The 16,491-nt window shown below is 35.1% G+C and overlaps 2 protein-coding genes across 2 annotated transcripts; both read left to right on the forward strand.

Moving 5' to 3' along the window:
* The first annotated feature begins 337 nt into the window (after window positions 1-337).
* On the forward strand, window positions 338-8,315 carry LOC106124470 (probable peroxisomal acyl-coenzyme A oxidase 1). The gene is made up of 13 exons (XM_013321155.1): window positions 338-588; window positions 1,564-1,720; window positions 2,147-2,315; window positions 2,451-2,574; window positions 3,484-3,728; window positions 4,135-4,298; window positions 4,586-4,748; window positions 5,654-5,844; window positions 5,996-6,145; window positions 6,409-6,514; window positions 6,602-6,754; window positions 6,879-6,995; window positions 7,302-8,315. The coding sequence occupies exons 1-13, from the start codon at window positions 456-458 to the stop codon at window positions 7,443-7,445; spliced, it is 2,016 nt and encodes a 671-aa protein (XP_013176609.1). The 5' UTR covers window positions 338-455; the 3' UTR covers window positions 7,446-8,315.
* A 225-nt stretch (window positions 8,316-8,540) lies between these two features.
* Window positions 8,541-16,377, forward strand: LOC106124469 (probable peroxisomal acyl-coenzyme A oxidase 1). Its single transcript, XM_013321154.1, has 13 exons — window positions 8,541-8,911; window positions 10,550-10,709; window positions 10,974-11,142; window positions 11,283-11,406; window positions 11,609-11,853; window positions 11,977-12,137; window positions 12,288-12,450; window positions 12,727-12,917; window positions 13,153-13,296; window positions 13,392-13,497; window positions 13,758-13,910; window positions 15,849-15,965; window positions 16,207-16,377. Exons 1-13 carry the CDS (start codon window positions 8,695-8,697, stop codon window positions 16,348-16,350), a joined length of 2,094 nt encoding a protein of 697 aa, XP_013176608.1. The 5' UTR covers window positions 8,541-8,694; the 3' UTR covers window positions 16,351-16,377.
* The last annotated feature ends 114 nt before the right edge of the window (window positions 16,378-16,491 follow it).

A 16,491-nucleotide genomic window follows, 5' to 3' on the forward strand; every position in this document is an offset into this window, starting at 1 on the left:
ATTATGTGTATGGAGGAAGACATAAGATAATTTTCACCTTTTTTTAAATAGTCCGCGGATGAAGTAGCAGTCCAAAGCTAGTCTAGTCTATCTGTACAGTGACTGAAATTGGATATTAATGCTATTTTTTTATCTTAATACTATTTATTACGAGTACTGCACGATTTTCTTTACGCTATTTGTCAACTATTTTATAGTCCTAAACATAAAAGGAAGTGCAAAAACCCGCAATGGCAGTATACTCAGTTCGTAAGTACTGTAACTACTAAGCTATAATTTAATGTGTCAATTTCATCGTTGTCTGGTTCCCAGTCATTCGAACTGCATATAGCAGCGTTCATTTGTTAGTAAAACTACGTCTCGAAATTCAGTACAAATAAACGCTTTGTTGCGCGACGGCCGTCACTTTGCGCGAACATTTTAAGCGCTTTTGATATAAATAAATCCTAAAAAATATGATTAAGGGAATACAGGCTGATGTAAATCCAGACCTTAAGAAGGAGAGGTTGAAATGTAATTTCAATATCCAAGAGGTCACGTTCATAATCGACGGGGGCAAAGACAAAACTCTACAGAGGAAAAAAATAGGTAAGTTATTTTTGAAATTTAAGTAACCGGTTCCTAATTAATTCTCAAGCAAAAAATTGTAGTTAATACTTATTTTGTTGAATTGAATATAAATATATATTAAGATACAGTTTTGTGCCAAGAAACAATTTGGGTCGCTGCGCCGGCGCAGTAAGTTTTGATGACTGATCAATATCAAACTGATATTGTTTTACTAAAGTATATTGAAAATTGTTAGTTACTCATATTATCAATTACATATGTACTAATATGGGACAGAGTAAGACTTGTTGACTTTATATACTATTACTTAATATCCTTTCTCTTCTTACTTATAAAAGGCCAGCATCATATTCGTTACTAGATAGTTCCTACTGATGGTCATCATGTAGGGTGGCAACCTGCTCCTTAACCTCCTATTAAAACACTATTAATGCTTACAACGAAATTAGAACAGTTAGGTCTATAGAAAGGAGAATAGTTAGGTCATTTCCTTACTACTTTTATTACATGCACTTAATGCAGTTCTGTATTGCTATAGCAATTATAGATATGAGATTTATTGATACCTTTTATCATTGTATACGTTTCTTATAAATTGGAAATACATAATACATTATACTGAAGGTAAAAATACTTTATAGGTCTTTTTATAGTAGGAAAAATGTTGACAGAGATGAAGTTAGCAAACGACTAAACGTTTACTTGTTATCGCTAAAATAGCGATGTGGTTGTTGTCCAAAGATAGACATTTGCAACAAGCTAAAGCGTTAACATGCATTGTTTACCTGACAAGACAGATTTGCATAAATTAAGTTTGGTTCCAAAACCAAATGTGATTTTCTTTATGAGATACAACTAAATGCTTAAATAACTCGGATACGGTGCATTCCAAATTTAAATGTATACTTATCTTTACAAAGGTCTAAATAAATACCACAGTTTCGCTTAAAGGCTGACCTCAATGAATACATAGAGAATGGCGCATTTTTACAGAGGATGTAGCATTGAATATTGCAGCTTCAATAGACGAGGTACCCGAAGAGTGTCTTAACCTAAAAGAGAGATACGACAATGCAGTCAGAAAGTCCTGCGTCTACTCCAACATTGTTAAGAATGAGTTACTCGAAATCACAGGATTGGAAGCGCTCGGGTAAGTTACCATGGATATGGTTTAAGGGATATTAGAGAATAATAACAATATTATTGGGGACCGGTCGACATTCAAAATTCAATATTAATTATAATGCATACACCCCCAGAACTTTGATACCGGATGAACTCGCTTATTGTAATGCAAATATAAGAAATAGAATACAAGGGTATTGTACTGAGTTCATACATATATATACCTTGCATATCTTTTCATATATATACGAGTATGTCGCTAGTGACAAAAATAAGTTTTGTCACTTTAGTAATTTTTTTATGCTTTTTAAAATTTCTAGTGTAATAACCAATCAATCATCATAGCTACTAGACCGTGTCTAACTGTAAAACCAAACCAATGTAAAAGCGTAGATAAAAAAGTCAGTTGATCAACAGAAACATACCAGGAATAGTATTCTTATGTAAATAGATCTCCGGTGCTTCGACGGACTGCAGATGCGTTCTTCAAAGACGTGTCACCATTCATGCTGCACCTGGGGATGTTCGTGCCGACCATCATCGGGCAGTGCACGCCGGAGCAGCAGGCACACTGGCTGCCTAAGGCCTTGGAGATGCAGATCATCGGCGCCTATGCACAGGTTGAGCTCATATAACATAGACTTGAACCCTAGAGCTGTAGCTCAACAACTTAATTGTTCCTGGTGCAGTATTGATTCATGAAGTTGAAGTAAATACACAAGACGTGCTTAATTTGATATTCTATCAATTTTCAGACAGAACTTGGTCACGGTACATTCATACGAGGTCTAGAGACAACTGCAACATATGATCCTGCCACCGAGGAGTTTGTACTGCACAGCCCCACGTTGACTTCAACTAAGTGGTGGGCAGGAGGACGTGAGTACTCACATAAATACGAATCTTACTTCTCACAAGTCTTACTAATATTATAAATGCGAATGTTTGGATAGATGTTTAAAGGTATCTCCAGAACGGCTGAAAGGATCTCTAAGAAATTTGGCATATATATAGAACATAGTCTCGAACATAGGCTACTAATTATGTTTTTTTAATACCGCGTAGTCGGAGTCGCGGGCGATCACTATAATATAATAAAACAAAGTAAAAGGTCAACAAGTGCTTAGTTTTTTTTTCGTAAACTAGAAAGAATTAGTAAGGCAAAAGTAAAGTGTATTATGTACTTTCCTATCTTTCTTTCTATGTACGTCACAATATTTAAAATCATCGCTCCCCTAAATGTTATTATAATTAGTTCTTTATCTTTATAAGTTAATCACGAACTATGTGTCAAGGTAAATTTAAAAACAATGAGTTTGAAATAAACCAAAATATTATAATAGAATGTATCAAATGTGTGTTTCATGTACTGATTTCATTACCTATTTTCATTAAGCAATACTTGGATAAAGTTCATTACATTGTTATCGGACGTGTCATTTCTATATATACATTGTATTCGCCGTACGAATTTTGTTACGAAAGTAAAGTTCGTATTAATTACAGCGTTATATCATAAGATAATCATAAAACAGTCATTAAGACATTAATAAAATCTATGCATTATTAAAAAAAATTCTGAAAATCATATTTCGTACACGTGGTATATTTGCGTTGCTGATAACTAAAAACCAATTTTTCTGTCTTGATGTATGTCCCCAGTTTTGTTCCTGGTTTGCTTCTAGTCACAGGCGACCGCTAGTATCTAATAAAAACCAATTATCTTCTCAGATAAATAATAAACTTATTACAGATAATGATTCCATTTTCAATACTTTTTCTTCACAGTTGGTAATACTGCGAATCATTGTATTGTGGTCGCACAGTTGTACACTAAGGGTCAGTGTCATGGTACGCACCCTTTCATCGTGCCTATAAGAGACCTGGACACCCACGAGCCCTTCCCTGGTGTGAAGGTCGGAGACGTCGGTATCCGTATGGGCTTCAATACCGCCGACAATGGATTCCTTAGATTTAATCAATATAGGATACCTAGAGAGAACATGATGATGAAGAACGCCAAAGTAATGAAGGTAGTATAATGTTTTAATAGTAGAATTAGGAACGAAATATATTTAACCGCGGAACTCGACTGCTGACCGTTGGTTTCAGAGACATTTCTGTAAAACATATCGTTGTCCCTGTCATTCATTTTTGAAGAAACAAAGATAACAATATATTTTTTTGAGGTCATGAACGGACTTCTTGTACTTTAGTTACCTACAAATTACAGTAGTTAGTGCTTTGTTCCAGTTTTAATGAACACGACGTAGCTTGAATTACATACATAGCAATTATGTAATTACTTACATCCTTTGTAACCACTAATAAATACCAAGTGGGGAATAACGAACGAAGTTTCATTATTATGTAAATGCTAATTTAGTAGATTGTCATTTACTAATAATTAGTTTAAAATGTTTTATGTATAATTGCCAGGATGGTACATACGTGAAAGTGGCTCGTCATGAAAAACTCACATACGGTACAATGGTATTCGTTCGAGTTACCTTGGTTATGGAGGCAGCATTCAACTTGGCAAAAGCTGCCACCATTGCTGTACGGTATTCAGCAGTGAGGAGACAGTCGCAACCCAAACCAGGGTAAGATTCATTTCAATATATTTAAATTAAATACTTTTAGACTTTATTAGTTAGAATCCTTTGGCGCGAATGACTCGTTCCCGTTACCACGTCAAGTGTCAAAATCGATTAGTGAGGGGACATAAGCATTCTAGTAAGGCTAGTGTTGTGCCGATACACCGGCACAGAGTCAAATTTTCTTCATAACAGTACATAAATAGATTATTACAAAGAGAGCTTCTAATATTATATAGATAGACTTATAGATATTACTTGCAATATTTATTAGTAAGGTACTAAATCCTCAGTGAGCCGGAGCCTCAGATCTTGGACTACCCGACGCAGCAACACAAGTTGTTCATCTGCATAGCAACAGCGCATGCGCTGCAGCTCACCGGACTATGGTTGTGGCGCACCTTCGAAGCCGTGCTGGCCGACATGAGGAAGGGCGACACTGACTCCTTGCCTGAGGTTAGATTAGATTGTAAACAAACAACGTCAAACTATATATGAAACGTTAAGGTGATAATGAGCCAAAGGATACCGTTAATTGATCTCTTACGTCCATGAATTAGTAAAAATACTAAATGTTTCATTGATATAAAATATAAAAGATTATCACTTTTTAACGTCTATAAGCTGTAAAGGTTTAAAAACCGCCCAAGACTATTCTAAAAACAGAAATATTTTAAGTCTATGATAGTGTTCACATTTAACCAGCGGCGGAGCTCGCGATTTACTAACGATATCAAGTGTGTTTAACCAGTTTGAACTGGATGATCCGCATGGGTCCGCGCTCCCGTATAGATATGAACAAGCACTAATACGATCTTAATTCGGTTAGGTTTTAGAAATGGAGATTTGAAACTCAAATGATACTTGATACTTATATCGCAGTTTGTTGTAGAATTTATGTACATTTATTTAAAGATTATTCCAATAGAAATAATAAAATTTGTTATATAGTATAGTCCAACGTCCGTAATAGACATTAGTTCAACAAACCTTGTCGTCGTGTTTCGTCGTTGGCCTTCGATACTCAAATACCCGTGTTACTGGTTTTCTAGGGGACTGTTTTTCTTTACCACACGCTTACACTTTAGTTTTGTGTATTTTTCCTGATCGTCGTTAGTGTACATTCTATTTCGGCGTATTGTTACTTTTATTTCATTACCGGTTTCAAATTTTATCTATCGCCTGTGATTTACTTATCTATACACCACCCACCCGTTCTTCCTACCAATAGACCTCCATCAACCAAACGAACTGGGTCGCTAGAAGGTGTGTGGATTCCCATGTGAAGGGAGTAGTGGGGCGAACTACTGCAATACAGTTTTTCTTTTAATGTGCCCGTATGATACGTTGTATTGTTCCAGTTGCACGCACTATCAAGCTGCCTGAAGGCAGTAAGCACATCGGACTCTGCCGCGCTAATTGAGCAGTGTCGCTTCGCGTGCGGCGGCCACGGCTACATGCTGTCCTCCAACCTGCCACTCCTCTACTCCTTTGTTACTGCCACCAGGACATATGAAGGAGATTACACAGTTCTATTGTTGCAGACTGCCAGGTTAGTAATGTACCTTTGGGTTGTAAACAATGATTCTATTACTCTTGAGAAGAATGCGATGCTGATGTTTGTCTTTTTTTGTCACTCTCATCTGTGCACGGGAGACAGCATACGCCTATTTTAAGTACTACCGCACATCTGAAATTGACAGGTTCTTAGTGAAGGCATGGGAGCAGGCAGAGAGTGGCAAGGTTCTAACGCCGACAGTGGCTTACCTGGCATGCGCGGCTGCCAAAGAGAAAGTTGTGTGGAGCGACTCAGTTGACGGCATGATACGCTCCTTCCAAGCTGTAGCTGCAGGGTAACTATTGATCTTGTTTCTAACCAAAAGGAAGAAATGTTAATAAAATAATATAGAAATAAAAATTATAGTGTACCTAATTGTAATAGCGAATATGTAAGAATTAAATTTATCTGATACTAACTGGCGCCCACGACTCTGTCTGCGTGGAATAAAAAAATAGTAATATTCTTCCAGACTATGTGCTACATCTCTGCCAAATTTCCGCATGATCCATCTAAATGTTATTATATTAGTAAGATTGAATTTTTTTATTTTTCCAGTAAGATAGCGGCATGTGCGGAGAACATAAAGCGTCTTACGAAAACTGGGACTAGTTTAGAGGACGCCTGGCAGCTGAGCACGGTCAGACTAGTTGCAGCGTCTGAGGTAATGCCTACCTTTTTATCAATTACGTAGATTATTGTGGTTATTAGTTATATATTGAACATTAATTACTCTAACTTTTGTCTTTAGGCACACTGCCGTGCTATGATCTGTCAAGCGTACTGGCATGAAGTAACACGGCTGACAGCGTCATGTAGTGCCAGTGTCAAGATCGTAATGGAACAGTTGGCAACACTGTACCTCGTTTATTGGGCACTGGAGACTACAGGAGATCTATTGAGAGTAAGTATAATGTACAAAGAGAATAATAAATATAATATTTTTTGATATTATTGATAATTTGGGTGATATTTTGGTTAAATAACACGAATAGGTAAAAATAAATAAGCCAAAATATTTGTTTTAGTATTCAACGATATGTGAAAGTGAATTGAACAAGTTGCAGCTTAAGTACGAAGAGCTACTTGCACTAATAAGACCGAATGCTGTTGGCTTGGTGGATGCATTTGACTTTAGAGACGAGGTTTGTTGTTTGATGATTGCTTTTTTATTTAGGAATTTGAAACGTTAAGATTTTAGACTGAAGTCTGTTACACACTTGTCTCCATTACTGCTTAGAAGTAAAATGTAGTAGAGAAAAGTCACCCAACATTATTTTCAAGGGCTCCTTGGGTGTAATTTCCCCACTTTGGAAAAATCTTCGGGGTAATATTATAATAGTTATGGAGTATTCGTCAGCTCGGTCATTTCATTTTAGACCATATGATTACATACATATTTAATTTAGATGACTTATGAGGAAATTACTTATTTAGATTTTGCGTTTTAGATCTTGCATTCAACTTTGGGCGCGTACGATGGTCATGTGTACGAGCGTCTGATGGAAGAAGCACTGAAGAGTCCTCTTAATGAAACATCTGTCCAGTCGAGTTTCCACAAATATATTAGACCTTTAGCGAAAGGAAAGCTTTGATAATTAAAATAATTATGTATACACATACTTTTAAATACTGAGAATCTGAAATTGACAATCGTAAACTGAGAACTAGGAACTAGGTTTTGGGAATAATTATTAAACAGCCAAAGAAATTGAGTTGTGGTGAATATAAAAACGATTTTATCACGGTTTTTTCTGGTGCCGATGCCAAGGGTGCAGCCCTCGGTAATCTCGTTCTGAACATTTATCGTCAGAAAAGAGAAACAACTTAGTTTATATTTATACTAGCAGTTACCTGCTCCTTCATCAGCTCAGAATAAAAAATAATCTATTTAACTCTTGCATAAAGAAGCTACTTTTTAGTAAACGTCCAGTCAGAATCGATCCAGCCGATTCGGAAATTACCCGTAACAAACGCGAACTTGCCGACATACACAAAAACTACAATAAAAAAAGTGGTGTTGGTTATAAGTTAAGCATACACATTATCTGCATGTATTTTTTTCTCCAATGTTACATACAGACACTTCAATTTTATTAATATGTAAAGATATAGATTTTATCTTGTTTTTGGAATGTTACTCGTCCGTGTGTTTTATCTATATTGCCTATCTGTTATGTTTTATCTAAGACCAAAGCGAAGTGATTATAGATAACAATTTTATGTTATTGTTATTTCATTATTTTGCAATAAATATACATTTTATTTTCTTTTAAAATGTTAATTACTTTGCCGTCGTATCGATGTTGTAAAAAATGATGCATCGTTAAACTTATGTACACTATGTGTTAGGAATAATTAACATAATTATATTAATGGAAAATAGTCTCAATAAATTATTCACTTAATTGTACTTTTTAATTTATCAACATCGGTCGTGTGTTACAACAACGAACATTAATATAAAACTGATAACAATATAATAATATTCTCGTAATTATATGTGTAATTTAAAAGACAAACGTTTAAAAATAAAGTGACAGATCGACAAGCATCAAGACGTTATATCATTTTGTTCTCAATTACGTTTTTGTCCGTGTTTGTCGACAAGACAACATGGACTCTATTGCGTTATCATTTATCGCTATTATAATTTGTTTCTACATCAGTGCTATTTTAAACCTATAACGAAGTAGTCATTGTTTTTGTATTCTTTATGATAAATATAAATATATTTGTAAATGTAATATTTACGCGACAAAAGTGTAACAGAGAACAAACAAGTCGATTATTAGTGTACAGATTATCCAACAACTATTTCGTTTAACTTCGTTTAAATTTTGTATGTTATTTGTTTACTTTGGTCGCAGTCATTTAAGATTTCAAAGTGATAATTTATTTGCTTGTGTGTTTTGTGTTGTTTATAAGTTGTGCAATATGTCCGCAAACACAGTAAATGTTGATTTGCAAAGGGAACGGGCGAAATGCGACTTTAACACAGAAGAATTAACGAACTTTTTAGACTGGGGAGTTAAATATACAGAGAAAAGGAGAAACTTAGGTAGGTTTTTATTGGTCAAGCGTAAAGTAATTTGTATAGTACCGATTACTTCACATAAATCGATTCATTATTATCGAATATTTATTTCAATTGTTACTTTATGTATCTTTATTATTTTACTAGTTGTCGCCCGCGACTCCGTCCGCGCGGAATGAAAAAAAAGTTAATTAGTACCCTGTGTGTTCTTCCAGACTATTTTAAGCCAAATTTCTGTGAGATCCATGCAGATGTTCTGGAGATACCTTCAAACAAACATCTATCCATCCATCCAACCAAAGATTCGCATTTATAATATTAGTAAGATTATAATATAAGTGAGTTTGAATTCTTCATGACACAATATAATTTTTTATAAATAAACCTTTCTCATTAACCTAATTGAGTTTCTAATGCTTAGCTATCCAGCTATTTTGTAATATTATTTGCCTTATTACTTGCAAGTTTAGTTTCTGAATTTCCAATCTATTTCCATTGAAAAGGTCGCTTAATTTAACTTAGTGCAGTACAAAAAAAAAATCCATTATTTCAGATACATATAAATTTATTTCAGTAACCAACATACTAATTAATTTATTTTAACATTGGCATATATCCATATTAATTTGGTTACCAGAATTTTATTATGTCGTTCCATCATATGTATATTTACTTCGCGTCTCATCGTTGTGTTTTTATTTCAATATTAAAAAATACCACTTCGGAGATATGATGTGATATCTCCCAAGCGGTATTTTTTATCCAGGACTTCTAGTATTGATATTTAAAAAGATAAGTTATATTTTGAAGTCTTATATAATATCATAATAGGATTAAATTAATGCCGTAAATTATTTTATCTAATCTGGTTACAAAGTCTCTAATAATAAATGTTTGTTTTTTAAAGACTTTTTTTATGAAAACACCAGCTGTCGCCCGCGACTCCGTCTGTGCAGAAATAAAATAGACTTAAATATTAACCTATGTCTTCTATCAGACTGTGTTCTACATCTGTGCTAAATTTCATCAATATCCGTTGCGCCATTTCATAGTTACCTCGTAACAAACATCCATTCATCCATTTAAACTTTCGCATTAACAATATTGCTAGCTGTCGCCCGCAACTCAACATCATAAAAAAAACTTCATAAGTAGCCTATGTAGTACCGGTAGTCCATACCGGAGATCCACCGGTATAGACTACCGGTGGATCTCCGGAATGGACATACCTTCAAACAAACATCCTCCTGTTCATCTAAACATTTGCGTTTATAATATTAGTAAGATAGTAAATTTGAGGCGCCTATTTAACTGTGGCGGCAACACACCCGTATGTGTTTGTAGCTGTTTAGTACTAGGTTCGAAAAATATATTGAAGGCGCATGGAAGAGTTGATCTGCAAAAACCATTAAAATGATAAAGAGTCGTCCATAAGTCACGTGTTTTTAGCAAATTTTAAATCTCCACCATTTCTCTAGTGATATGTGGTTAGTTTTGCCACTACCCCTGCCACCACACACAAAATCACGTGGGATTTTTAGTATTTACATATTTATAATCTTACCTTTAAATACAGGTGTAATATAATTCAATTAATTTGCCTGATTTATTGCAAAATAGCGCGCTGACATAAAGTATTACATTAAAAATCTATATTTTTAGAACAAAAGGTGTTAAGCGTTAAAGGCTTACTGGATGACACGCCCGAAGAATACATGAGTCACAAAGAGAAATATGAGAACTCCATCCGTAAATCTGTGTTGTTTTACAAAACTCTACATTCAATGGAAGATGAAAACATCTCTATTGACGAGAAAACTAGGTGAGATTAAGTATTAACTTTTAATTAATTTATCACTTACTATGCCCTACCGTATTGGAATCTGTTGCGAAAACAAACCGGAACATGAAAATAAAGAGAAAATTATTAAACATTAGCACCACCATCGTGGTGTAATCATAGCTGCTAAGTTGTTCGTTTATATCAAATTTTGGTTCGCTTCGCTTTCGTTACGCTTTCGCGGCAGACTGTTAGAGGCAGATTCCTCCACTCCTTTATTATTTTTTTTTAAATTTTCTCATTCAGGATTAACTTCCGTAACATAGTAACGTCTGCAGTATTCAAAGACAACTCTCCGCTCATGTTGCATAATTCGATGTTCATCCCGACCATCATGGGCCAGGGCACTGACGAACAAAAGGCGTACTGGATGAAAAGAGCAAAGAATATGGAGATAATAGGCACATATGCTCAGGTATCTTGACTTTCTCTTATTACGTAAAAACGTTGGAGATATTTCTAATTATTTCATGAACCTAAAATACAAGTTCATTGAATTCTTTTCTTTACTCCAGATTATACAAGCTGACAATAGATTTGTTATTACTTTTGCAGACGGAACTTGGACATGGTACCTTTATACGTGGTTTGGAGACGCAAGCAACATACGACCCAGATACAGAAGAATTCGTTTTGCACAGTCCTGCGCTGTCCTCTTACAAGTGGTGGCCTGGAGGCTGTAAGTTACGAGTGTATCAAGATTGCAATATATATAATCAAGTTTATATAATGTGATTCCTATTCATTTGTTAGACTATCTGATCTATCTTTGTACACATAAGTACATTCAGATTCAAAAGTGTATTAGTAAATATTAATATCTTATACAAGATGTTAGGAAATACATTAAATGGTTACCAAATATAATTGACACTTTACAGTGGCCCACACTGCGAACTATTGCGTAGTTATGGCCCGTCTCTATATAAAAGGAAAGAGCCACGGAATCCATCCGTTCATGGTGCAGATTAGAGACGAAGAGACCCACATGCCTTTGCCTGGAATCAAGCTTGGTGAGATCGGAGCCAAGCTCGGCTTCAATACTGTTAACAATGGCTTTCTGGGATTCGAAAACCATAGAATACCAAGAGACAGAATGCTCATGAAGAATGCGCAGGTCTTGAAAGTAAGAAAAAATTAAGCAAATCGAGAACACTTTAATGGCTATATTATATTGACACAATAAATCTGCCCATTTAAAACTATAATACATAAAAATAAACGTAGTACAAATTAAATGATATTTCAGGATGGAACATTCGTTGCCGGCAGTAACAGCAAGCTGACGTACGGCACTATGGTGTTCGTTCGAGTCATAATAGTAAACAGTATGGCCAACATGCTGGCTAAGGCTGTCACCATAGCCGTGAGATACAGCGCTATCAGGAGGCAGTCTCAACCCAAACCTAAGTAAGCAAGGTTAAGTTAAAACTGAATCTTAGGTATACTTTATCTACTTCTCCCAAAAAAGTAAAGCATATATGTCAGTATCAAATACTTTGATCATTAAAGTTATTTAATTAAAGACCGTGATGTAGTCTTTCTCTGTGATCACTCCAGTGAACCGGAACCTCAAATCTTGGACTACGTGACTCAGCAGCACAAGCTGTTCATCGCGATTGCTTCGAGTCATGCGTTCTATATTAACGCAATGTGGTTGTGGGAGATATACTACAGCGTCACCTCACAACTTGCAGGCGGCAACCTTGACAACTTGCCTGAGGTATGGGCAATGGTTGCAATTTACTGCCAGTTTCTACATATTAAAAATAAAATATTTTCAAGTAATTTTACAGTTCAACTCTTGCTTTCTCCGCTTCGGAATGGAGACTAAGAAAGTCAAATTTTAGCTCAATATTCTAAAAGATTTCGTTTCATATAATAATACACTAGTATAATTTTCAAAGGCTAAGATCATCACGCTCAAGGTCAAGGTGGTGTCATCTCCAGGTCTAACTATAAGAAAATGAGAACACAAAGAAACAATATTATGTTTCAGTTACACGCGTTAGCTTGTTGCCTAAAGCCGTTGAGTACAATAGACGCTACGACTATGATAGAGAAGTGCCGGCTGGCGTGTGGCGGGCACGGCTACATGCTGTCGGCCAACCTCGCGCAGACGTACGGCCTGGCGACCGCCGCCTACACATACGAGGGCGAGAACACGGTGCTGCTGCTGCAAGCTGCCAGGTAATCGAAGCATTGGACAAAAATAACTTTGCTAGAACAAACAGACAGGAGATGATGTTACTTAATTAAGTCTTTAAATATACTCCGTAGATTTAATTCTCAAGTTGTATAGCGACTTATATTCATATTGCCTTAACGAGCACTTTTTAAGCTATGCTTATGAAATCTATAATAAGAATATTAGATCTCCAAAGAATCAATACATATTATTGATATGGTGCGTATTTATTTGCAGATCGTTAGTAAAAGCTTGGGGCGGTCATGTTAAAGGTCAACCTTTGAAAGGGACAATGGCGTACCTAGCAGAAGACCCTACAGTGAAGGTGTGGGACGGCTCCATTGACGGAATTATACAGAGCTTTAAAGTTGTTGCCATACGGTGATTATATTTTTTTATATCATATTAAATAATAAAATATTAATTAATGTAAGCAGTCGAATTTGTTATTTAAAATTAAACATTTTTACTAACAGTAAATTATCGAGTGTTGTGAAGATTCTTAAGGAATACGAGAAATCCGGACTATCCCCAGAAGACGCTTGGAATAAGGCTTCAGTGTTCCTTACTGCAGTATCTGAGGTACGTATATTTTTGAATTGTAACTCCGACACATATGCTCATATAATTTGGTATGTCCAAGGCATACATGGCACATAATCGTCTACATCGTCTAGACTTTGATTTTTATTCTACTTTTGTAGCACAGATAGAAAAACTTAAGATATCTCTGGTTTTACAAAAATATGACATAGACCACAAAATGTTTTTGTATACATATGTTAAGTCAGTAGAAAGTGACTTGTTGTACGCTAAATGTACATTGTTTTGTTTTATACCAGGCACATGGCAGAGCTGTCCTTCTCTCCGTGTACAAATCTGAGACGGATAAGAGAGCCGCCGCCCTGTCGCCGCCATTGAGGAAGGTTTTATTACAATTAGTGGACTTGTACGTAATGTACTGGGCACTTGAAAAAGTGGGCGACATGTTACTGGTAAGATTACTGGTAAAAACGTTGATCTTCCAAACTAATATTGTATAGTTCCTTGCTCCAAACAACGTTGAATCATCGACGTTAGTCTATTTCGCCAGTACGGGCATAGCGACTAAACGGCTAACACGAATTTTCATAATGTCAACTGTATAGATTTGCTCTGCTATCTTCAAAATCGCAGTGACTCTTATCACGATCTTGCGAACGTAGTGAGAGATTGGTTTGTCGACGAAAGAGTGAAATATCGAGGATGCCTGTCTGTATATGTACCTCTATGACATTATATTGCATGTGCCATTTGACTTAAATCCAGGGTTTCGAAGACTTATGTATCCTTGTGTACGAATGGCCTTAGATAATAGAGCAATTATCGTTGAATAAATAATTATCATTACTACTATTACATAAAATTGCTCACTTTAATTAATTAATACAAACAAGTTTACTCTTAATTTAATTATTTTGTTGATTAAGAAAAAAATATTCTTATGATAAATTAGGCGTATATTTTTAATTCATAGTTAATAGCCATATTTATTAGTTACATCCTGAATCATTAACAATTTCGCGATAAAATCACCGCTGTGAGGATCATTTCCGTAGTTGTGTGCTCTGTTAGATTTTGTCAGAGTCGTAAAGACTAATGAGGATCGTTTGATAATTAAAATAGGTTGATTATAACATAAATTACATTAATTCGATATAATAAATAAAGATATATCTGGATCTTTTATAGTTCATTGACACAAAGATTGTATAATTTAGAATAACTGTAACAATTTTATTGATAGAGAAATGGAGTCATAAATTATGAATAAAATCGGAAGCAGTTCATTTAAAATTGATTCCTTATAGTGTAGAATAAGAAATAAATGGAAGCAAATCCTAAACATATTCTTATCTCGAAATTGCCGTAAATTATCACCAATATTCTTGTCGGTTTTTTTTTAAATAATCTTAAAATTAGATATGAATTAGTTTGGAACATTTCCGAAGACAAATTTTTGACAAAATATAAAAAAGAAAAACTTTTCTTTAGTATTAATTTCTCCTCAAGTACAGAGGATGAACCTTTGGTTAATAAGAAGGCAATAAGATGTTATTAGACTCAATATTCTCTCTACAAATTTGTCAATTTGTTAAAGAAATGTCTGATACTTATAGTAAAAATAACACTATATTATTCGTTAATATTAGGATGACTGGCAGATTGTAAGTTTTTTGTAGACCTCAATACGGCCTAATTAACATTGACCTCGGAATCAACACCTATTGTGGTTGTTCTGATCTCAAGCTTTGCGGGTCAACATAACAGTTATGTTAGATAGCGGCCTCCTGCATTACATTGCAGTAACAAAAAATGTAACAAAGCGTCCCGAAAACGGATCTCATGATTTGATTAAATCCGTTTAGAATGTTTTAGAACTATTTAGTCTTTTCTCTAAATTGTTGTTTAATTATTTATATGTTTTATTTTGTTTACTTGACTTAAAGTCCTATGTCCCCGTAGTGGGGAAGAGGGCGTTCACAGTGCGCCGCCAGTTCGCTCTATCTTGGGCTCTGCGTTTGGACTCGGGCCATGTCAGCCCGATTGCCTTCATGTCAGCAGCCGCTGAGCGCCGCCAAGTTTGTTTATGACGACCACGTCTAATAATTATTTGGAATTAGAACTCATTGAGTGAAAAAAAAACAACATAAGTTGACCTTTATGAATTTAATGCTTCCAAATTCTTCCAATGAACATTGGAATAGTTGATTAATCCTTGGTTTCTGAGACCGAATTCCCTTTATAAAACATATCGTCATCTTTCTGCATAATGCATGGATTTTGGCCTTAGAAACCGCAACGCGAAAAGACTAATTACCGCTAACTATTCATATGCATGTTTTATTATAAAAGTAAAACATTCTCCTTCATAGAAAAAACTTTATTTTCAGTATGCATCGATCACGGAAAGGGATGTGGAAGAACTGCAACGAAGATACATAGAGCTATTGGCGGCCATCAGACCCAATGCAGTGGGTCTTGTAGACGCGTTCGACTTTAGAGATGAGGTTCGAAAATATAAATTACAAGAACTATTTTCAATTCATTAAGACTTCAAGCGCAGTTGAAATAAAAACTATAGTGAATGGAAAGAATTTAAATAAAAAAATAATTCACTCATGAATTAGATAATTTTAATTATATTTACATTTACGTCCAGCAGTGGACAAGCTTAGGTTGATGATGAATTACATTTCTATGTTTCAATATACGAAATAATATTTATTTTGGTACTATGTACTTTTTTAGATTTTAAACTCAGCTCTTGGTGCTTACGACGGTCGCGCATACGAGCGTCTGATGGAGGAGGCAATGAAGAGTCCACTTAACGCGGAACCTGTCAATCAAACCTTCCATAAATACTTAAAGCCATTCATGCGGGGAAAATTGTAAACATGTAAAATATATTTTGTAATTTATTGTACGATTTTCAATTATTGTGGCATTAATTATTTTGGTACTAACTAATAACCAAGGAGTGAAAATATTTTTTTTCCCATTTTTGTCAGCTACGATAGTAATAAGTCTTTCTGT

This window comes from Papilio xuthus, unplaced genomic scaffold (genome assembly GCF_000836235.2).
Source record: "Papilio xuthus unplaced genomic scaffold, Pxut_1.1 DF825946.1, whole genome shotgun sequence".
NCBI lineage: Eukaryota > Metazoa > Arthropoda > Insecta > Lepidoptera > Papilionidae > Papilio > Papilio xuthus.